At 28.0% G+C, this 23627-nt stretch overlaps 1 protein-coding gene across 1 annotated transcript in view; it reads right to left on the reverse strand.

Annotated features, from left to right (window-relative positions):
* LOC145193203 (CCR4-NOT transcription complex subunit 1-like) overlaps nucleotides 1–23627 on the reverse strand; it is a 30951-nt gene that overhangs the window by 5887 nt on the left and 1437 nt on the right. The window contains exons 3-41 of the mRNA XM_090072638.1: nucleotides 20977–21081; nucleotides 19511–19609; nucleotides 18894–18962; nucleotides 17225–17279; nucleotides 16717–16773; nucleotides 16288–16559; nucleotides 16141–16196; nucleotides 15878–15954; nucleotides 15683–15732; nucleotides 13999–14256; nucleotides 13708–13835; nucleotides 13145–13277; nucleotides 12899–13006; nucleotides 12644–12778; nucleotides 12237–12359; nucleotides 11957–12102; nucleotides 11543–11717; nucleotides 11040–11334; nucleotides 10332–10391; nucleotides 9834–10103; nucleotides 9210–9510; nucleotides 6198–6308; nucleotides 5964–6105; nucleotides 5479–5623; nucleotides 4208–4266; nucleotides 3993–4130; nucleotides 3518–3697; nucleotides 3071–3187; nucleotides 2902–2952; nucleotides 2645–2704; nucleotides 2386–2520; nucleotides 1903–1987; nucleotides 1639–1757; nucleotides 1374–1514; nucleotides 1137–1292; nucleotides 872–1012; nucleotides 613–717; nucleotides 329–502; nucleotides 24–230 (exon numbers count right to left, since the gene is read on the reverse strand). Coding sequence (XP_089928764.1) covers nucleotides 24–230; nucleotides 329–502; nucleotides 613–717; nucleotides 872–1012; nucleotides 1137–1292; nucleotides 1374–1514; nucleotides 1639–1757; nucleotides 1903–1987; nucleotides 2386–2520; nucleotides 2645–2704; nucleotides 2902–2952; nucleotides 3071–3187; nucleotides 3518–3697; nucleotides 3993–4130; nucleotides 4208–4266; nucleotides 5479–5623; nucleotides 5964–6105; nucleotides 6198–6308; nucleotides 9210–9510; nucleotides 9834–10103; nucleotides 10332–10391; nucleotides 11040–11334; nucleotides 11543–11717; nucleotides 11957–12102; nucleotides 12237–12359; nucleotides 12644–12778; nucleotides 12899–13006; nucleotides 13145–13277; nucleotides 13708–13835; nucleotides 13999–14256; nucleotides 15683–15732; nucleotides 15878–15954; nucleotides 16141–16196; nucleotides 16288–16559; nucleotides 16717–16773; nucleotides 17225–17279; nucleotides 18894–18962; nucleotides 19511–19609; nucleotides 20977–21081 — 5238 coding nt within the window. The remainder of the gene's footprint in view (nucleotides 1–23; nucleotides 231–328; nucleotides 503–612; nucleotides 718–871; nucleotides 1013–1136; nucleotides 1293–1373; nucleotides 1515–1638; nucleotides 1758–1902; nucleotides 1988–2385; nucleotides 2521–2644; nucleotides 2705–2901; nucleotides 2953–3070; nucleotides 3188–3517; nucleotides 3698–3992; nucleotides 4131–4207; nucleotides 4267–5478; nucleotides 5624–5963; nucleotides 6106–6197; nucleotides 6309–9209; nucleotides 9511–9833; nucleotides 10104–10331; nucleotides 10392–11039; nucleotides 11335–11542; nucleotides 11718–11956; nucleotides 12103–12236; nucleotides 12360–12643; nucleotides 12779–12898; nucleotides 13007–13144; nucleotides 13278–13707; nucleotides 13836–13998; nucleotides 14257–15682; nucleotides 15733–15877; nucleotides 15955–16140; nucleotides 16197–16287; nucleotides 16560–16716; nucleotides 16774–17224; nucleotides 17280–18893; nucleotides 18963–19510; nucleotides 19610–20976; nucleotides 21082–23627) is intronic.

The raw sequence follows: 23627 nt of genomic DNA on the forward strand, positions 1-23627 counted from the left end.
AACCAAAAACATAAAAAGATTACTTTTCGTATAAGTCTTAGTGATGAAAGGTTATCTCTTGTTACACGAGCATTAACAACCATATCAAGTAGATTATGAAGTTGAGCAAGATGTTGGGAAGCATGGTTAACCATTAGCTGCTGAGCTTGTTGTTCCATATGATGAATGTGCTGTTCAATCTCAGCTGCGCATTTCCCAAGAATATGTACGACATCATCTGGCATGTAGGACTAAAAGAATAAAAAGTTTCGATTTATTAAAAATAAAAGAATTTTTTTAAAAACAAATTCATCAAAAGAAACATGTGCACAACTAAAAAAGAAGTTACCTTATGAGTATCACTAACATGAACATCAGATGGTGGTAACAAAGTTGGTTGTGTTTCAGGAATTGGTTTAGGAAAGGGTTCAATAAGAGATCCACTTTGAGGTGGAAGAAAGCCAGGAATAGATCTTGCAAACTCCTCATAAACTGTCATTTGACCTGCAGTAACACCCCCCACCTTAAACAAATCAATAAATTTAAACAAAAATTCTTTTGATTTATACAGCAGACAAAATATGAGAAAAGCAATACAAAATATAAGAAAAGCAATACAAATTACAATATTACTTTTAGTCTTATTTGTTCAGGCATTCTTTCTGCTTGGTAAGTCAGAACAAAAGGATCACAGTAGCGCCTATTTTCAGAGCGAGCATGTTTGCGCAATTCATACTCCTACAATTTTTATAAAAAAGAAAGAGAATTTAAGTATAATCTATTAAATATAAACATATCCCAACATATTTATCATATTTATTTTCATCATGTTTAAATGAAACTTGCTATTAATAGAACTTTTAGAAATTAATTATTGATGAAAACTTATTACAGTTGACAGTCTTTTATCAGTTTCATGGAGAGCTCTTTCAACAGCTGTTTTTTGTATAAAGACACAACATAATTCCAAGTTGTCATTAGCAACAATTTGAGCAGCTTGTTCTAGTTGATCTTTTTGCTGTGGATTTGCACTCTAAGAAATTTATTATTAAATTATTTTTAAATCACAAAGTATTGTTTCTATGTTTTTAATGGTCTTTGTAAACATATTTCAAGAGAGACATATCTAGTCATTTCCATTATAATCAAAGACTTACTCTAAATGTAGTTAGCAAGTTGTTTTTGATATTATTTATCAAACTAGCAAGCAGAGGCTCTCGACAAGTTATCATAGCCATACCAGCTGTAAGATTACGAACCATGTGATGTGCAGCTGTTCGCATTCGTGTTTCTTCAGGGTCCAGAGAGAAATCCTATAACACAAAAATCAATTAAATTGAAACAAATATTTTTTTCAATCTATTTAATCTCCCTTATAACACCCACAAGTGTACCTTTTTGACAATCATTTCTGCAGTAGTGAGACAAAGTTTGATAGAGCGTTCAACCACAGGGAACAATAGATCTTGTACAGCTCTTTCAACTGCAGGTCGTATGCATTGCTTTAGATGGGGGTATTGTTGGAACAAAACAATCTGATGGTTAAAAAGAGAAAAATGTAAAGATATTGAAAAAAAAAAACAAAAAAAAAACAGTTAAATATTTTAATAAAAAAACAAAGCAAACCAAAAACAAATGAAATTACTAGATTTTACACACATTTGGATTAACTTGTGTATGGGGTCCCAACCATGCTAATGCACCAATAATGATATCATTGTAAGCAAACATAGGTGCAGGAGGCCCTATCACTGGTACAGATGAATCAGTATTTTGAGCTATTTGATTAAAAAAAGAGTAAATCTTATATAGATATGAAAAACACTAAGAAGAAAATATAGTAAAGATAAAAAGATATCATTAAATAATGATCACAACAATGACAAGATTATTCAATTTAAAATGAGAATAAAATTGCCATACCTTTTTCTTTTTCTGCAGGTATGAGTTGATGATCCAACTTATTTAATATGTCAGGATTTTTCAATAGCTCACTTGGTTTTATCTCCTAAAAAAAACATTTTAATCAATTTTAATTCTGCATTTTACTTTTGGCATTAAAAACTTTTATCTCAATTCTCAGATTACAATTAACATTAATTTTCATGATAAAAATGAAGTTTAACATTAAGGCAAGGACTCTTGCCTACATTTATAGAAAAACATTTCTTTTCTGGTGCCTTCATATTTTCTATATATAGTTCTTTTAAAGAAATTTTTTGTTGTTACAATAATTAAAAATAGAAGCATTTGATAATCATAAGTATTTCTGATGCCATTCATGATGTTAAAAAAAATCACATCAGAAATAGTAAAATATTAGTCATTTAAAAAAAATCACAACAAAAGCAATATAACATTAGTCATTGTTTAAAATAATTACATCAGAAAAAATAAAATGTTAACCTGAAGATCAAGAGATAATGTATTACAGAGTACTTCAACTTCAAATTTAAGGTTTAACTTCAAATCAGGCATTTGATGTAATTCAGCCATAACAGACATTGCTCCCATTAACCATGGATTGTAAGGCTTAAAAATCTGAAAAACAAAATTTTTTGTTAAGAATAAGCGAACAACAAACAAAACCAATTTTACCAAAACATGTTATGCACTGGTTTAATTAACTTTGTAACCTATCATTTTTTCAGAATAAGAAAGTTACCTTGCTTTTGGCACATGCTTCTAAGATTTTTGCAACAAATGGTACCACATATAGAAGCTCCTAATACAATTCAGAAACTACAGATGTAACATTTATTTTATTAATTCTGATTGCAATACTTAATTATTGTAATTGCACTAGAGCTTTTATTGATATCATTATTCTGTCATCTAAAACAGAACAATAATTTCTATATACTTCAATAAAACCTCAAAACTAATAAAATCTATCTGATGATACATTTTAATATAACATACCTGTTGTCCTTTAAAGAATGCTTCAATAAGCAAAGACTTGATTTCTAAATCCTAAAAAAATAAAAAAAAAAAACTTATGGGTTTGAAAACAAATTAAAAGTCATTAAATCTGAAATATGCTATGAAGAAATTAAGAGATAAAAAATTAGGAACTAAAAAAAAAACAAACCTTAAATAAGATTGGTTTGTTATTTCCTAATGTTTGAATTCCTAGCCAATGTCCAAGATTTTTTAACAAAGAGCGATCAGAAAAGTTTGCAGGGCCTTTATCTGAACGTAGTAACACCTAAAAAACAAGAAGCATTTGAAATACATATAGAAAACAATTACTAAATTTAAAAGAAAAACTACAACAAACATTATAAGTAGCATCTGATATGATTAGTTAAGGTCAGATGAATAATCAGTTTAAGGAGAGTCTGAGAAAAACTACATTATTTTATTTGTTCTTCAACAGTAAAAAAACTTAAAATTTTTTGTTTTTTTTTGTAGTAATCACAATAACAGTGTATTAATCATTTTCATTTGCAGCAGAAGGTGATGAGAGAATACACATACTAACAAATATTTTATCATTATATAATTCCAAACATTTGAAAACTTAATTAAAATTGACCTTTATATTTCTATAAGTTTCATCAAGCACCATTTGACTAAGCTCAGCCACTGACAGTGCTTGTAAGAACTCTGAATACAGTGAATGGAAGTTAGGTTCAATGCTAACTCTTTTCATAACAAGGTATTGTGCCAACCATGGATTAAATTCAGGTTGCATAGTTTGCTTCAAATCTGTGGCCTGTTAAAGAAAAGATGCACATATAAATTTAACACCCTAAATTAAACACTTTTTAAATGTCGATGTGTTTATTAAACTATTCACCATTTCATTATATATTTAAGTTTATGTAAAAAGAACATTTCTTTAGCTCAAAAAGATATTGCATACAAGTTAATAATCAACAAACTTTATAGACTGTAAATACTTTACTAAAAATGATAAGCATCATTTTATCAAGAAACAAAAATGATCATAAACTATTCCTCTCTGTTTATATATATATATAGTATTAAGAGTTTTTGAAAACATTTACCTTCTGCTTGATGTTCTGAGCAGAGATATTGTTAAAGATGAAATGTACTTTATCTTGAATGACTTCTCCAGGTTGAACCATTCCACTTTGAGTTGCATCAAGAAGAGTATCAATATTGGTTGTTATTGCAATTGATGGCTAAAAAACCACAAAAATATTTGAAAGAAAGGAAACAATGCTAATTTACATGTTAATTTTCTTAAAATTATGCATACCTCTTTTGAAGGTGCAGTTGTTGTAGAAACAGTTGTAACTGCAGTGACTATATTGGAACCTATAGAAAATTATTAACAAAGATAAAAAAAAAATTGAAGAAAAAAAGATTTGCATCAACAGAAAGTAATAAAACACATCAACAAAAAGTAATAAAATGTCACATTCATGACTTGGTGATTTGGAATGGAATAGTTCATGTTATTGAAGATTATCTATTAAAGCAAAGATACTGGTTTATACAACCAAACAAACCAAACAATACCTTAATACAAAATTTTAAATATTTTACAATTATAATTGCACAAAGATTGCTTATTAAATATACCTCTTTTACAACATTCCTAAATTTACAACATTCCTTTTTGTAATGAGGTTTAACTTGATGAGCTAAAATATTATCACACTGTGATTGGCTATTAATAGCAGTTCTCACAATACAATTGGGTATTATCACAATATGATTGGGTATTAACAACTATTATTACAATATGATTAGGAAAAACAAACTGCTTTTACATTTATAAAAGACTTCTTTGTTAAATTTTTATCAAGTTTGATTGAGGAGCAACTTTTACTTCAAATGAATATAATCTTGACCACGCATACAATATTTAGTTGCAACAACTTGTCCACGGCTTCATAGATGATTTTGAAACGTTCTCAAAATATCTTAAGAGCCGTGGCCAAGCTGTCGCAAATAAATACTTTGTGCGTGGTCAAGGTTAGAGAGCGATCGACCAAGCCTGTATGTGTGTGTATGCTTCATTCATTTGCTTTTTGTATTAACTGATTTGTTTCATTCATAACTTGTTGGTTCCATGGGAATCCTCCCTTATCAGTGAAGCACAGATTTGCTGCAATGGAACAGGAAAGATTCTAGATCCACAATAGATACAGTGAATGGAGTACAACTTTTTGTGAAGCTATATACAGTTTACAGCCTCCCTCCTTTAGAGGAAATTCCAGGAATAGTCTGCTTTTAATTATATCATAAATACACTGATACAACATTTCACCAATGTTTGGTACAGATATAGTGTCTGATGTTAGTTTTGTACTATTCTAGTGAAACAATAAACAGGGCTTAAGCAGGTTAGAAACACAAATTTTATCAAATTTGTGATATTTTCTACTATATTTAGCCAAGGTGCTATACCTAACTGAAGATTGATAAAAAAAAAGTTGTTTTCTTGGTTCATTCAATAGCGCATGTAAAAAACATTCAAAAAATGTTATTTACATAATAATAAGTTAAAAAATAAATTAAAACCTGTAGTAACAGTACTGGTTTTTGATACAGAAACTGGAATTGACGGTTGAGGAAGAGGAGGAGGAGTAGCTGAATCAGTAGGTGTACTTAAACCTCCCCTGTTAGGGCCTTGTATTCCAATAAATCCAAAATTAGGAGAGTTAGTCTAGAAATGAATAATCTTTTAATGGTCAAAAGTCAAAAAGATTAACCAAGATTAAAAACTTTCTAAAAATATAGGGTTTGTTACAAACTGTTGTAAGTTTACTTGATTTGAATGTAATAGAAAGAAAAAGTAAAAAACATACAACAGAATATATTACAAAGAAATATAAGACAGTATATTAAAAAGAAATATACAACAGAATATATTATAAAGATTTATACAATAACATATATATTAAAAACTATATATAACAATAAAAAGAAACAAAAGAAATGTAGTAAAATTAAAAATAGGTAAAAATTATAGAAAAAAATTAAAAGCTAAAGTATAACAGTTGTACCATGCTGGTTCGATTAATCACAGAATTTGGAGGTTCTAGATGTCGCTGTCCAAATGCAATGTATTCAACTAAATTAGGTGGAAATTCTTTATAATGAGGTATTGATGCTAGATGTTGACAATAATGAGGATAATCTTTTAGCCTAAAGAAAAAAGTTGAACCTTTGACTTCTGAGAGAGAGAAAAAAAAGAAAATTTGATCTAAATATAAATTTCATATTGTTTATGGCAATACCGTGATTTGAATCTATCAAGTGCGGCTGTACCAAACATAAACATTTTTGTACCAGGTGGATAACGAAGAGCATCTAGGACATGACGCAAGGCAATACCAAGTCCCATATACCTAAAAACAATTAAAGTACAAAACACCTTTCGTATTAAACACTCAAGTTCATTAAGGGTACATTTAAAAACTAACCATAATCATTTTGTTACAACATTTCTTAAAACAATGAGATTTATCTTTTTTTCAATTCAGAAAAAATGTAATGTGGAAAATCTAGAATAAATCTAAAAATTTTAAAACATTTCCCTGTATTTTAAAGAAGACCAAAGTGGAGTGTTTGTGAAAACAGTTTGGATTTTCTTAGCCTTATTGACAAAAATAGAAATATAAATTGTTTTTTAGGAAAATATGAATCCTTCTTTAAGAAATTTTGAGTAAAAGGTTTTCTCATATGGGCCATTTTAGTATTATTTTTCAAAAATTTTCCTAAATATTAGGTTTTGACAGACTTGTCTTGATCAAGATTTCATGGCAGATCTTGTCTTCCGTTATAAACTTTTAATAAGGAGGTTGAGTTCTATGTCCTTCTATGACAAATTCTCTATACAGCTATTTTTTATGATATTTTTATGAACTAGGATTTTCTATTTCTTGTTTACTTTTAGGCCAGAACAGCTGATGCAATATAGCAATACCTGATTCACTAAGACAGAAGTAAATTTGTGAAGACTGAAGGAGAATAATAATAATAAATACCTTAAAAAGGAAAGAGAGGGAAAGAACCACTTATGGTTGAAATATATATAGATTTTTATTTCTTCTTCATCATCCCTTCAGTCATATCCCATTCATGACTCAATTCTTTTATCTAGCAGTCTTACATCAGTTTCTTACATTTTCCTTACATGTTTGTTGATAAACACTTAACTTCTTGGGATATAAATTGAAACATCTCACGTGCTGGGTCATTCAGTAGCAAAATAAAACAAACTATGCTAAAATTAAGTTCACTACAAAAGTTAAAATCATATTTACTCCTATGCAAAATTTGTCACAAAAAACAAAACATTATTTCTGATCCTAGAATCCTGTCTTTAAAAACTGACCATAATTGGTTAAGGCAAACAAAGAAAAACTTATAGCAACCAGATAAAAGAATTAAAAGCACTACTTGACTTTTACATATAGAGATCTTGTCTATTTATACAACAAAGAGTGTAACAGACACATCACTTATCATCAATTATAAGGTTATCAATGCTGAAAATTACTGTTTATGCAGAGTAAAACACTAGCAGATGATTGCTGATGAGAATCCTGTGAAAATTGTCAATTTTTGTTATAGGCAATAAAGAGCTATTTCACCGAAAAAAAATATTCAAGGAAAATCTGCCAGCTAAACTATTGAATCTTGTGGAACTTGGTGTATGCTCTGTATAGCCCTTTGTGCACATGGAAGGAGATAAGTTAAAATGTACAGGAAAAACTGTAATATCAGATGTGTCAGAAACTATAAAAAATTGAATCTTTACTTTATTACCATTGGGCAACCTTCAAAAGTGTTGAGAAAAAGCTACTGCCAAAAATGCCACAATTCTTTTATCAAATGGTTGATGGAAGCAAAATGAGAATGCATAAATACAGCATTTACTGCCAGTTTTTAGAACTAAAAAGGTTAAAAGCCAATTTTAAAGATGAGGAAACTAAAATAAGTGCTCTAGATTTCATGGAATTGCTTATTTTTTTGATTTTTTAAAAAATTGCAAAAATAAGCAACTCCATGAGATCTAGAGCACTTATTTTGGGCATGAAAATTTTATTATTTTCATGGCACTCTGTTGCTTCAATAAAAGTACTACAAGTGAAAATGGAAAACTTGATGAAGAATTTAATTTAGTGAAGTTGCCAGTGGCAGTCATATTAATTGAAAAAATTCAAGGTCAAATTGTTACTTTTATAAACAACAACTAACTTGTTAGCATTGTCAAGGATATAAATTTATCAGTTTTCACCTTCCATTTCTGGAGTGATGGATGTGCTGGCCATTTCAGGTCCTAATGTCTTTTGGTCCTTTTCATATTATCCTGAAGATATCATACTAACATGGAGTTATGGCAAGGTACATCACTTCATGATGGACCTCATGATGGAATTGGTGAAACAGTTTTGACAGCTAAAGTTGTGATTGAAAATGCTAAACAGTTTTCAGAAGCAGCTGATTGACTCTGTAACATTACATCGATGAACATAGATGCCGTATTTATTCAAAACTAGAATGAATTTACATCTATACTCACGAGAATTTGTAAGATTGAAAGACCTTGTAAGATTGAAAGACCTTGTAAGATTATCTCATTATTTAAATGACTTTAACAGCACCTTCAATAAATCATCAGATGTTTTTAAATGATTGACCAAGGAAAAAAGTGGTGAAGGATGGTGAAAAAAAACCTAAACTGACTATTTCTCATGTGTACTTTTTGTCTGCCATTTATCCTTCCATGATACTGACCCCTCTTCTTTTATTTAGAATAAAAAAAATCTGTTTTAAATAAGCCAAGATTACTTTTTTACATTTAACTCAAAGATCTCATACCTGTTTGAAAAAAGAATTAGAGCAATAAGTATTTGATTTGATATAATCCTAGAGCCTGAAGTAAAAACTTCGTTCCAGAGCCTTTCTATAGATTCTTCCATTATACAACTTTAAAAGGACTATAACTGAAGATTTAGAATTCTACAAGCAATATTTTTATGCCTAATTGCTAGCTCTTTTAGGTAGTTTTTAAGATATTAACAGCCCCATTAAAGCATTTTTTTTTCTCTTTTCATACTTATAATTTAGTGCATCAATGTCCTTCCATGATGAGAACAGCACTTTTCAACCTGACCCTAAGTAACACTTTAAGGAAGATAATTGTAACTTTTTGAGCTGAATTTTTAGTTTGTTATGCCAAAAAATCGTAAATATTAAAAATGTTACACATACATTGAAAATATATGATGAAAAATACTTACGTAACAAAGCCTTGCTCAATAAAACCTCCAAATAAACTAGCAGTTATTAACAGTTCCTTCTCAGGGTACTTTGGAAGAAACCGATATTCCTCAAACAAGTTGCGTAGCATACACAGAAATACTTCTCTTTCCTTCTTTTCAGGTGAGTCCTTAAAGCGTTTAAGCATAGCTAACACTTCATCAATTGACATAGTAGGGTTGGGAGGCTGGTTATAAATTCTTTGAAAATAACTATTAGCTTCATCATCAACTTCTTTTGAAAAATTTTGATCCATTCCAGGCACAGCAGTTGAAATGTCACCTGTTTTTAAAAACTAGGTTATAAAACCATTTCATTCTGTTAGCTTTTAATAAAAGTTCTTCAGAAGAGTTAATAGAATGAAACTAAATTGTGCACAATTGTAAATAATACAAAACATTTACATGCTTGAAAGTAATGCAACCAAAAGTTTAACTGTAAGTATTTTATTACTTTTTTTTTAAAGGAAAATCATTTATAATGCACACTTAAAACCATTATCAAAATTAAGATTTTAGTGGTGCTTTCATAGATAATTGTTTTGACTTTCTGGAAAGAAAAAAAATTTGAAAGTAAAAAAATATCCAAAGAATATACTTAATAACCTTGTTTTAACCTATCTGCCTGTCTGTTTTGCGCAGCTATGTTTGATACGGCAGCTTGGTTTGTAAATGCTGAGAAACTACTTCCTCCCAAACTAGATGTAGAATTTGATCTCCTCTGAGCTTTAGAATTCAAGGCACTTCCCACAGCAGAAAATGTTTCAGACAAACTACTTGATCCTAGCCCATTTCCACTTATACCAATTGATGAAATAGGAGTTACATTACCTCCTGATAATGAATTACCACCAAGACCAAAGGAATTACCAAAACCTAATTCAAATACACTTAAATACTTCATATAAAAAAATTTTACTATGAGAAGTAAAATAATACCCTTAATATAGCTATAGAAAAAAAAGTGTATTTAAGTGTACTGAAACTAAAACATTTAAATAAAGATTTCTTTAAAATCCTCAAATCAAAAAAATTAATAATAATAAAAAAAAACTATAAAGATATAAATCTTCAAAAGTAAGTAATATTAGACAAATTACATACTTTGTGACTGGTTTCCAGTGAACTGAGATAATAAAGGATTTTGTGACATAGAGCTTGAAGCTAATAAAATAACAATAAAAATTTTAACAAAAATACCAACAACAATAACAGTGACTAAAAAGAATTTTTCATCAACAATGTAAATAGATGATCTAGATGATATTTTGAACACTAGTTACATATATGTATTTGGCTTTTCTCCATCATGTCTGGTTTCTAAGATAAGACTGACTATATAAGAAACTTTGTTTAAAATGCTCTACTATGAATGATATTATGATGAATCTTAGAGCTAAGCTTATGAAAATTGGAGAGCAGTGGGTTCAATCACTGCTCTCTACTTTCTGCTTTTTAAAACTTTTGTTTAAACTTCTCTAAATGTGTTAAAAATGATTGATAAAAAAGCTATAAAAGAACTAATTTCCACAGGAATAAAGCCTGCAGATGTTGCAAATGTTTTAAGCTGCAGTTTGGGGTCTATTTACAGACTGAAAAAAGAGTTAGATGAGAAATCCTTATAATCACTTAAATAATTGCTCCCCATTTAAGTAATTAAGGTGTGTGTGTGTGTGTGTGTGTTTGTGTGTGTGTGTGTGTGTGTAAAAGTCACTGTAATACTCAGCTACTTATTACAATATAGAAACTCTAAACCAAAATCTGTGTAAAACGTTGATAGAAAGAAGAATTAATTTTTACAAAACAGCACACCTGGTGATTGATTCCCTGTAAATTGAGATATTAAAGGATTTTGTGCCATTGAAGATAAAGAGCCTGAAGATAAAGAACTACCATTAGGAACAGAAGTACTTCTATCAACTGAACTACTCAAAAGATTAAATTTAGAATGCTGTTGCATAGATGAAGATGATAAACCACTTAGACTTCCAAAAGAAGAACTAAATCCTCCCAAAGATGATCCATTAAAACTTTGATACTGGCTGACACTTGTGGTGGTATTGTTGAAAGCATTTGATAGCCCAAACACAGAAGAAAAAGAATCAGGCTAAATAAAAAATAAAAAGAAGCATCTGTTGATTTTTTTTTTTATCAATAGAAATACACTATTTAAAAAATAGAAATAAATCTATTTAAGTCTACTTATACAGACCAATGCATAAAAAAAAAACAAAAAAAAAACAGATTTTATATACTCTAGAGCCTAATGTTACACCACCTAACCCAAATGAAAGTATTAAGCTGATTAAAGTTACCTGAGTACCAATAGGCGAGGGACTCATTCCTGCTAGTGGTGAGCTGAACCCAGCTTCACGTTTAGGAGGCATAACCAGAACATTTTGAACAGAAGTGCCAGGCCGTGGTTTCATTAATGGCCCATGATTTGATAACATTGTTTTAATTGTATCTGTTAATTCCACATTAAGTCCGCTGCAATTAAAAGGTATAAATAGACTTGCAAAGAAGTTTCAAAAAAATCCGTAAATCTCAAAATATAATTTTTGATCTATCTGATATTTACTGTATCTATTGGTGCCAGCTAATAGGACAAAAGAGTAAAACAAATATACACAATAATTTACATAATTTTCATAATAAACAAATAAGAAAAAGTGTTTCAGCCTTATTACTCTAAACAAAAAGCACATTAGCTGTTTCTAAAAGAATACCTGCCAAATTGATGAAGACATGATAATGTGGTAGAAATTGTTTCCGGTGGTAATTGGACTGCTTTTGGAAGTTCTTTGTCATTTAAACCCAGCAGTTGTGGGCATCGACGTTTGAGAAAGTTTACTAGAGCTAATGTAAATGGTTCCTAAAGGAATTTTTAAAAATAACTCAATTAGCAAAACAACTTTTATCATTTTATAAAGAAAAACCATTTAAATCTCATGCAGTAAGCAAAGTCAAATTTAAAAACTGCTTCAAAAAGTTACTATCAAATTGAACCTGGTGCTCTCTAAGTTTATCAGCCAACCACTTATCAAGTTTTAAATATTCTCTTCGTGATGCTAAGGCAGCCAAATCAATAACAAATGAGAATGGAGACGAGTTCAGTAAAATGGACAATGCCTAATAATAAAAGTGCTTATTTAAATATACTGATTATTGATCGGTTGAAATTGTCATAAAAGTTTCAGATCATTTTAGGAATTCTTTCAATACGCAAGACCAAAAAGAAAACTTAAAAAGGTTTCTTTAGGTTTTTTAAATTATTTCCTTTTTTTTTTTTTTTTTTTTTTTTTTAAAAAAGTCAAGCTAAGTGTTTGTTAATTTGAATTTAAATAAAATTCAAATTTACAAACATACTTGTTAAAATTCAAATTTACAAACATACTTGTTAAAATTGAAATTACCTTTAAATCCTGTGCAACATCCAAAATTCTAGATAAACGAGTTTGCTGATCAACTTGATCACCAATCTTTTCAGCTTTTAAATACCAATCTGCCATAGATTGCATTACCAGTTGCCGAATTGAGGGAGATTGGGTCTAAAATAAAGAGTAATGATCAATAAAATAAATGGTATTAAGTTAGATAATAAACTTATTAGATATATTTAATGTGTATTGGTAGTAAAAAATAAAAGTTTGAGATATTTTTTTTTTTACCTGACCATGCCATGCATAATGTAGAACACACATTGAGTTTTGATGGTTCATTAAAAAGAGAGGCATGAGCATTGATACCAAATCATTACGAAGTGGATACCATGTAGACTGAAAAAATGTAAGTGATCTTATTTTAAGCATAATACTAGATAATTGATTCAAAAGTAATTTTTAATCTAAAGCTTTATAGTAAATTGTGGATCTTTAATAATATAGAATACTAAACATAAGTATTGTACAACTTACAGTGACTTGTAATAAGGCTAAAACAAGTACATCAGGACAGTTTTTAACTGGCCAAGCAAATAGCTTAAGAACATTTTCATAGCTTCCTGATTCAGATAAATGAAGCAAAATCTCCACAAGATCAAGAGATTTCCTAAATAGTTTAAAATAACTACTTTTACACTTCAAACTTATTTTACAATCAAGGAAGAATATTTTGTTAGGAAAACCACTATTTTATTTATGAAGTACAAAAAATCAGATTAAGAGATTTTTTTTCACGCTTGATGTTTGAATATTTTGACTTTGGTAAAGGAGAAAAAAACAACAACAAATAGAACAAAAGAAACATGAAACATAAAAACTGATTAATATTTACGAACCAGTCTTTTAAAACTCAAACTAGCTTTCTTTAAAATACTCTTTCAACTTCTAATAATTACTTTTTAAGTAATTAAAATAAATTTCTGTTAAAATTATTATGCAGTTCTATTCTAAACCATATATAAATAAATTTCATTAAAATATTAAGAAATATTAAAGCTATAAATTATGGTATCCTAATTCCTTCAACAGATGCTTACCATGTCCGCATTTCACGATTTGTTTCATCAGGAGCAGATTTCAGTAAACTTATATCTACATAACGAGCTGGCAGATCACCGAAACAAAATACATCTGGATGATTTAGTGATGTTTCTATCCAAGACAGCTAATATGATACATAAACATTAAGAATAATCCTTCTTCAACCAAAGGAAGTTTTATAAAAAAAAAACTTAAAAAAAAAGAGAACTTTTTAATAGAATACACACGCAAAAACAAAAAAATAATTTATCATTTCTTGATGGTTGTGTAAAAAATCAAAGATTTACCTGACCCATTGTGTTTATCCAAGTCTTGTAAAGACACTGAACAGGAAAACTACTGTTATTAGTGCTTTTATAATAAGCAAACAAAATTAGCTGCAGCCCATCAGGGTCTTTGATTAAAAATCCTGGATGATCAAGTTCTTGTATAACTTGCAACCAGTTTAATGATGGTTTAATCTCTTTTAAAACATCAATAAAAACTTCAACATTCCATGTTTGAGGACGTTTATCGTTTGTAGTAATTGAACTTCTTGAATAATTCTAAAAAAAAAAAAATTTAAAAAGTTAAGCTTTTGCCAATATAACGTAAAAAATAATAGATAACAAAACACTACAGAATGGTTCCTTAAAGTTTTATTAGTGTTTTAACATGTTTTTTTTTTTAATTTTGAATAACTATGGAAACCATTTGCAGTTCTATAAAAAATAGTTTGTTTTAACACTTAAAATTTGTCACACTAAAATTAAAATTGTATTAGGTTAAACAATAATTGCCATCAAAAAAGATATTGAATGTGAGTTTCTATATTGATTTGGGCTTTATCTATAATTTCATAGTTTTCACAGCTTTGGCATATATCCAAGAGAGAAATTTGAGTTTGAATTGTTATAGTAATATATGGGATTTATGTGATAAAGCTACCTTGAGATTTAAGAATAAAATTGTGTAATTTAAAACCAAATGTACCTTTTAAATTTCCACTCTGTCACTTTTTTACTTATTATTTAACCAAATACTTTTCCTGTAATTATTACAACACAAAGTCAAATAAACTTAGCAATTTAACTTTGTACTAGAGCTTGGTTAGTGTTTTGTTTTTTAAAGGCCATAAAATTGAGTAATTAGTGCACTAAAGAGAAAATTTCTTTATATTTTACCATAATATAAAAGTCTTGACTAACTCACATGCATGCTTTTATACTTAACAACTACCTTTAGAAGACCCTGCTAGGTTAGATTATAATTTGGAACAGCAATTTTTTCCCGTGCCTGAAAAAATTCTTAATGTACTGACTTGCTAGATTGTTTAGAATAAAAAGATTGAACATTATAATTAAGCTCTTGAACATCATGAACTTTTTTACAGCAACACTTTAACACTCTGCAAATATTCATGCACAAAAACAATGTGTCCTGATACATAGAGTTATATAGGCTATTGGATGGTTCATAGAGGCTATTGGATGGTTCATAGAGGCTATTGGATGGTTTATAGAGGCTATTGGATGGTTTATAGAGGCTATTGGATGGTTTATATAGGCTATCGGATGGTTTGAGCTTCAAAAAATCCTTGGGCTGCAGTAGATTATTTGAAGATTGGAGCTATTAACTGTCAGCTTCCAGCTCCTTTACATATTATACTTCTAGCTTTTAAGACCTAATTATCATTTGGGTTAAAAGTAGCTTGCATCTTCATTATTTCATTCATAATTAGAAATACATTTTTCTTTAGGAAAAATGAAAAGGGAGTTTCTAAAGTAGAGAAATCAACAGAACTGTATCCTGTTTTAACAATCTTTTTCTTTAGGTGAATGGTGGTTCTGTAGTCTTTGGTCATTGGTGACCAAATATCAGATAAACACCATTCACTTACTTTATGTAGATGTTCTGAACTTGAGAACATGAACTTGAAATTGACAGTGAAAGTAAATTTACAAAGTAAAAGATACAAAAGGAAACAAATACCTGCATTGAACCACTACCTTCTAACCCAACTCTTGTGCGTGCCATCATTCCTAAAAGCAATAGAACAGTTAATAAATAACTATTTCCTACTAAGTATTGGATAATACTAGTAAAGCATAAAAATTTTATATTAATTCTTTAAAACCAAAAATAAAAATTTAGAAAAACCAAAGGATAAAAGACATGATCACCTACCTAGCACCATAGCAACAACAGCTGGTGTCAAATTAGCAGCATTTATGTGAGATAACGTATCTCTACAGTCTTCACGTCTACAATCATATGATTACAACAGCATAAATAATGATGACATCAATATTATTAAGTTTAGACATATATTAGGCATTTGTTATCAAAAAGGATTGTGTATGGAGATGACAATAAAACTGAATATTCTAAATTGTGGAGTTTTAGAATATTTTTTTTGTTAATGAAGTGAAAATGATAAATTCACTTACGTTGCAATGCATCCATACCCCATCTCCTCAATTAAATCACTTAAACTTTGTTCCATCTATGTAAAAGTTAAAATTTAAGAATTTCAGTGACCATTCATTGTAAGAAAGTAACAGTTTATACACTAATATATAAAAACACATGCTCACCATTTCTATTTTGATTTTATTGCCCACTTCAAAATTTAAAGCAGTAGTTTCTTGAACTTGTTTAATTGGATATAACAATGGAGCTAAAACAGCAGGAACTCTTTCCCACGGAAAATCTTTCCTCAAGGAGTTTAAAAAAGATTTCAGTTGATCTTCAGGAACAATAGATTCTTCCTGATTCTTATTCAACAGATATGCTAAAAGGAGGTGAAGCACTTCTATTGCTACGTCTCCTAAACCTGCTGCTTCTTGACTGGTACTTCCAATTAACTCTTTAAAGTTAAAATATGAAAATATAATTAGAAAATATTATGCAAAAATATCTGTCTAATACATGTCTGTGAAGAATCAGACTCTTATGAAAAAAACACAATATTATAGAAAAAATAACTTTTAATATATAAGAAAAAATTAAATAGCCCCTGTTACCTGAGTCTATATAGGATCGAAGTAATTCTGGAAGTTTTTGTTTTACAAAGGCATGAGCTAAAAAAATCAAAAATACAAAAAAAAAATACTAACTCCTATTTTGATAAATATTATTCTTCACTTTATGCCTCTTATCATTACAAATTTTACACCATTAGCATTCTCTGTAAATTTTCTATTTATTTTAAATTCTTGTTGGAATAATAATTTTTTTTGAAATAAATTGAAAAATTAAGTAAAAGGGTATTTGCCTTTCTGTATCTTTTTACCATATAAAATATTAAAAAGTTAAAATCTTTTCTTTTAGAAAAAAAAAAAAAAAAAAAAAAAAAAAAACTTTGATAGCTGTCATTATTTAAAAATCCCTTTAAAATTCAGTTTGAATATTGTGTGCAGATAAATGTAATTATAACAAGTTAGAAATTTATCTGTGTACAAATATTCTTTAAAAATTATACTGGCATAAAATAATGGGAAAATCTGGTCAGCTAAGTAACTATTTCATTACCTGCTGATTGAAAAGCGGTATTTTTTGAACTTTGAAGACCAATTCCAAAAACAACCTAAATACAAATAAAGTAACTTTATAAAAACTAATATACTAAAAAGGAAATTATTTACACATTATTAAAAAACAGATGTTGCTTTAAATATATTTATATTGGAAATAACTGATACCATTAAGTTAGTTAATTTAAAGTAAATAAAATAAAAACCAGACTAGCTAAAAAATATCTGTTTGGTAAAGTGAAATAGAGAACAAAACTAAAAACCTCTTTTCCATAGAGATTCAAATGTTTAATACTTCATATATATTTATATTTATTCCCAATCACACAGAAAAATTTTACTATATACTTGTGACCATGCTACATAATATTGCTATAGTATATTAGCATTACATAATTTAATAAACAAAAAAGAAAAACAAAATTAGTCATTTTAAATACATCTTAAAGCTACTACAACCAAAAATAAAAAAAAAAAAAAAAAAAAAAAAAAAAAAAAAATAACACCAAAATTTGAATATTTCCTTTAAAATAGAGTTGGTTGTTAGCATATATAGTTTATAAATTATTATTATTATATCATGACTTTTAAGCTGTGTCAAATCAATGCAAAAAACATTTTGCTTATTAATGATTCAGGAATATTTTGCCTTTAACTTAACAAATCAAAAACATTCATGGAATTATTAAAAATTTAATTTATTGTGGCGTATTCTATTACCTCACAAACCGCCTTAGGTGGTGATACAAAATTGTCCAGTTTAAGGATCACATAGAGTAGTATTATTTTCTATATACCTTTCATGGTCAACTGCCTACCATTTTCTATATACCTTTCATGGTCGACTGCCTATCAATTTCTAACAGTAAATTTAAAAATTTAAAAGCAAAAAGTGATGAAAAACATAGTAATCTCATTTTTAGTTGTATTTAAATATTGGCATCAAATACTCAAATGCCATTTCTTGGGCTCAATTATCTGATGGAAATATCAAACTTGCTATTATCTTAATAAATTACCTTATTTCAAAGCAACTGTGGCCCATTTGCATGACACTGTTACATAATTCAAATGCCTAACTTTGTCAACCTTAATGATGAAAGGTTTTTTGCCCCATTTGGGCCATTATAATCATTTTTTTTTCCTAGAATACTTGATACATCTAACAATTCCACATCAAGAGATCTATTTGCTACATTGCTTTGTGGTAAAAATCTTCAGAACTTCTTTGACTTCTCAAATTATAATCTCAAGGTTCCATGGCTGTTTAATGATGGGAGGCCAGATCTAGCTTTGCTGAGTCCTTAGGCAATTATATCAAACTGTTTGATAGCAGATATAACTGTTGATTAGAAAAATATTCTAATCTGTAACTAATGTCAATAAGTTAGTTAGAAAGTTAGCAAGAAGTCATGGATTGACCAAATACTCTTGCAGTTAACTAGCAAAATGCAGATGCCATATTTAAAAAAGTATTAACTTATTAAATTTGCTAACATTTTCTGTATTGTAAAAAAAAAAAATTTCAGAATTTAAAAAAAAAAAAGAAGTAAACTTAGACAGCTTTTTATCTAAAAGATGAGAGAAAAATTACATTAGTAAAGATCATATTCTTAAAAGTTGTATTTAAGAGCAACAAAAATTGTTATAACACAAAATTATATTACCTCTTGTACTTTAGATAATTTTAAAATCTTGCTGAACAAATGCAGAAATTGAAGAGAAGGTTTGATTGACTAAAATAATAAATAAAATTCTAGTCTAAGATTTCAATATCATATATCAATACAAATCTGAAACAAAGATTCATGAAAATAATTGAAGCAGAGTGAAAGAAATCTTGATAAATCCAGCACAGAAAAATGTCATCAAAACGTTAAAATGTTAAGAAAAATTAAGGAGACTTCACCATGGTAACAAAAATGCAACTAGTTTACAAGTGACTGCATCATTAAATCAGAGGAATTTGTCTATATTTAAAATAGTATTTAAACTCTATGATTTTGCTAAATAAAGTATGTAATATAAAGTAAGTATAGAATGATACTAAACAAAAATAACATGTAAAGTGTTAAAATGAATTTAATATATGTAAAACCAAGATGTGCTAGTTCAGAATTTAATAGAATCAAATTTAATTTGTTTTACTGGTAAAGATAGTAGGGGGGTTTTACAGTTTTTATAAATAGAAGTGCAGAAAACTATAAGCAATATAAAAGAGCAAATAAACTACATAGCAATATAAAAGAGCAAATCTTGCAACTAAAGGCAGTTTTACTCATACTTTCTGTAAAGCTTCAGGCTTCTCTAATGCGTAGCAAAGTACGGAAACAAAATTTGGTTTAATCACAAGTTCTTGACAAGCTTCAACAAAGAGCTGAACCTAAAAGAAAAACAGTTTCTACAAATTAAAAACTAGCTTCATGATTTAAGTCTTCTGTTATCTCTAAAAAATAAATCTTGAAGCTAGAAAAAATAGAAGCCAAATACTGAAATTTGAAACACCTTGTAAAAAATGTTTGCATCAGGCCTGCTTTTATTTCTTTACAAAATCAAAACATACTGATTTGTCTGACAAAGTACACAATTTATTTTGTTAAAAAATTAAACAAAATAAACTTAAATGGTTTGTTTAGTTATTTATAAGTTTAATTGCATTTCTTTCAGACTCCTAAATAGCTTATAATAATTTCTTTAATTTACTCCAAACGGGTTTAGAAAGTTTTGGTCTGGAGATTTTGATATCAAAGATGCCTAAAGCAGGTTGATGATAACAAAGTTAAGACATTAATGGATTTGGATTGGCTTCAGGCAGCACAAGAGATTACTAAAAAGGTAAACATCTCAAAATCAAGATTTGAGAGTCAATTAAAACTATGAAGCACAAGTAAGTCCCTAATTGGATACTAAATGAGCTTATAATGACCATTTGCAGAGGAATTGTTTTTTACAATATCAATTCAAGGTTAATAAAATAATTAAAGTTCAGATCAGGAGTGATGGAATAAAATAGATAAAAATATATTAAAAAACAATACAAAAAAAAAAAAAAAAAAAAAAAAAAAAAAAAAATCAGTAATATTGACAAGATAACAGGACTTAGAGGCAGATGTGTTCAAAATGTTTATTTTCATTTCATTTTGTGTTTTAAGAATTTCAGTATTACATGAAATATTTATTTCATTTAATACTGAACAGAAAATCAAGCACTTACATATATTCCAAAACAATTGTTTATAGGTAATATGTTAGAATTCAGGGGAAAAAAAAAGTTTCTTATGCCACTTCAATGACGTGCTCCTCAAAGTTAGTGTGATAAATAAATGACATACCTTGCTAGGAAAGTTGAATTATTTATTTACTGTATAAAAATATCAGCTAAACATTTTTTGTTATTAGTTTAAATAGTTTTAAACATTACAATAGTATTAGTATGATACCAATTGATAAAAATGTTGATTATTAACTGTTACTGAATGTGTCTTTAAAAATATTAAGGTTGTTCAATGAGCTATTGTGAATTTAAATATAGATTTAATTTTCTGTTAAAATAAGATTTATCATAAATATCCAACTCAATCAAATTGACCTAATAACCAACTCATTAAGCTATGCCGGTTAAACCCCTTAGTCAACAACTTTTCAATTAAAATTATATATAGTTGTATAATTACAAATACTATAATTATAACTTATCTATTACTATAAAATCAAGTATGTTAGCTTTATATAAAAAAAAAACAAACTCACCTGTGCTATATCCCGATTACTGTTATTATCACAATTGAAATCCACAAAAGAAAGAAGACAGCGAAATAAATGTCTCTCAGCTTCTGGACCGTATTTCTGGACTATCTAAAACAAAACATCAGATAAAATAATTCCATCAAACAAGTGCATGAAACCTTTTTCGTTCAATTATTTATGTCATTTCTCACTCTTGCTATATTTATGTTTACTCTCAATTCACTAACTTTGTATTAATTTTGACAGGATTTAAAAGTTTTTGAGTAAAGATTTTAAAATAGTTTGTAAGTATAGGAAACAATAGTTGTACACAACTTTTTACCTATAATTTCAAATATAATAAAAATAGAACTTTTGACTATGTGCGGATTATTCATTCATTTGTAATACACACATCCCCACCCTAATAAATAATAAATGCTCATAAAACTATGAACAAATTTTACCCATTAAAATTCATTTTTAAAATACATCTCTAAAATTCAATAAACTCTGCTATTTAAAGTTAAATTTAAAAATTTCAAAGTTAATTAAGGGATCATTTAAGATAATGACCTCAGAAGCTGATTTAATCCTAAATATATTCAATCAAGCTAATAAATATTGCTTATTTATATAGATAATTCTACAGGTTTTTTTTTATAAGATTTTATCAAAATAAAACATTTTTTTTTATAAAAACATTTCACTTAAAAAATCTGGATTTAAGTATTAAAACTAAGATAGTAAATAAAGAAAAAAAACCCTAATCATTGCATCATTTCAGGAGATACAACATTAACAAAAGAGAGAAACCAGGGAAACCTGCATTACCCAAATAACTTTTTAAAGAAAGGAAATTTTCATGTGAATGCATCAAAAAAACTGGATTACAAGTTAATGACTATCTTTCTTCAATATCGTAATGTAATGAAATGTGATTAATTCAAAAAAAAAATCAGCTCAAAATTTTCAAAAAAATGAATACTTTATGATTAATTATAACTATTTTTAAAACTGCTGGAGAGGAACAAGTTCTTTTAAAAGTTGTACATAACATATTTTGGTTAAAGAGAGAGAAAAAAAGAAAGTATATTTAAAAGAGACGTAAATATCTTGAAATTAGATTTGAATGTCTAACTATGGCTGAAAAACTATCTATACAACATGTAAAAAAGACAATAGAGTATGTAGTTATAATTGTTTCTTTCTGCACTTTCTTAGCCTTCATTTTTAAATTCCTTGTCCCCCTACCTCTCCCAATTGTAAAAATACATTTTTTTTTAATAGCAATCACATCTATATCAAAGGAACATATCCAAGTAACAATACAGAAAATAGTAAATTTTATGCTTATGGGACTAAATTTCAAAAGATGTATTGCAATAGGAGATGCAAAAGACATAACCATTAGGAGTTGAAAATTGTCTTTTTTTTTTGTACTACAGATGTTTAAGGTGAGAATAACTTTTAAATTTTGTAGTGTCAATTCATGAAGTAATCTCATAATTTGATATAGAATTTATCTCATTTGAAAATGCAATATTTTGTCTGATAAATATAGCTAACTTATACCAATTAACAATTTTGTTTTTAAAATGTTCTTCTGCTAGAAAACTTTAGCAAGCTATGAGAATTTTACCAAGAAAAGTGTTGCTTTAAAAATTGAGCCAGTGTTTAAAAAAGAGTTACGTTACAAGCAATCAAACTTAGGTTAAATACAACTAAACTTATTAAACAGATGAAAAATACTTTTGAAAAAATTAGTTTATGTTTCAAATAATCTTTTACGTTTAAACTGCATTTAAAGAAAAAGAATATTTGCTTAAGGGAAAAAAATATACAACACAAAAACAATGTTTTAAAATTGAAACTAAATTGGAATACCAGATTTATAACTACTTATTCTCTAATCAATCTTGAAACTCTACATGTAACTGAATTACAATATGCAAACAGAGCTATCAATAAGCCATATTAAAAAATGAAAATTAAAAACTCACTTCAAATAGTACTGCATTAACTCTTTACAAAAACTGATAAACTAGCTTTTGTGTAATTTTCTTTTATTGATAAAAGTTTATCACAGATTTCATCTGTGATAAGCCTCCTTAATTAATACATCAATTACATCATGAAGTCAATGATGTAATTATTGCATTAATAAAGGAAGCTTGTGAGTTCTTACAATATTTTTTTGAGTTTTTATGTAATACATCATAAGAAATTGTCTTCACTGTAAGTACTTGTTGTTTGTTTGAATAGTAGATTATTTTCTGCACAACTGCAAGGTATGTTACTGCTTCATCACACACCTTACATTATATCCAATAAATCTGTAATTAAATATTTGCTGTTTTTATTAATAACTTCTTTTTGTAAACTTAATTGTATTTTTTTTGGTGGTGCTCAAGAGGGTGGGTTGGTGCTCAGCAGGAGAAATTTCAGGATTATATGAATTAAATGACTGAAAGGTAAAATGTCTATTATTTTAACCTTTAAAGTAACAAAACAAAAGATTTTTAACTATAAATATATTATTTTAACAGAAAAAAAGGGCTATTTTTAAGCATGATACATTGATCTAAGTTCAGACTATATTTTTTAAATTTTGTAAATTTTTCCAAAACTTCATATAAACTACAAATTTTATGAATTATAAAAAATTGCCTATA

The sequence above is a fragment of the Hydra viridissima genome, unplaced genomic scaffold (genome assembly GCF_058129835.1).
Source record: "Hydra viridissima isolate aposymbiotic clone 2 unplaced genomic scaffold, HvirCarnegie_v1 scaffold_15, whole genome shotgun sequence".
NCBI lineage: Eukaryota > Metazoa > Cnidaria > Hydrozoa > Anthoathecata > Hydridae > Hydra > Hydra viridissima.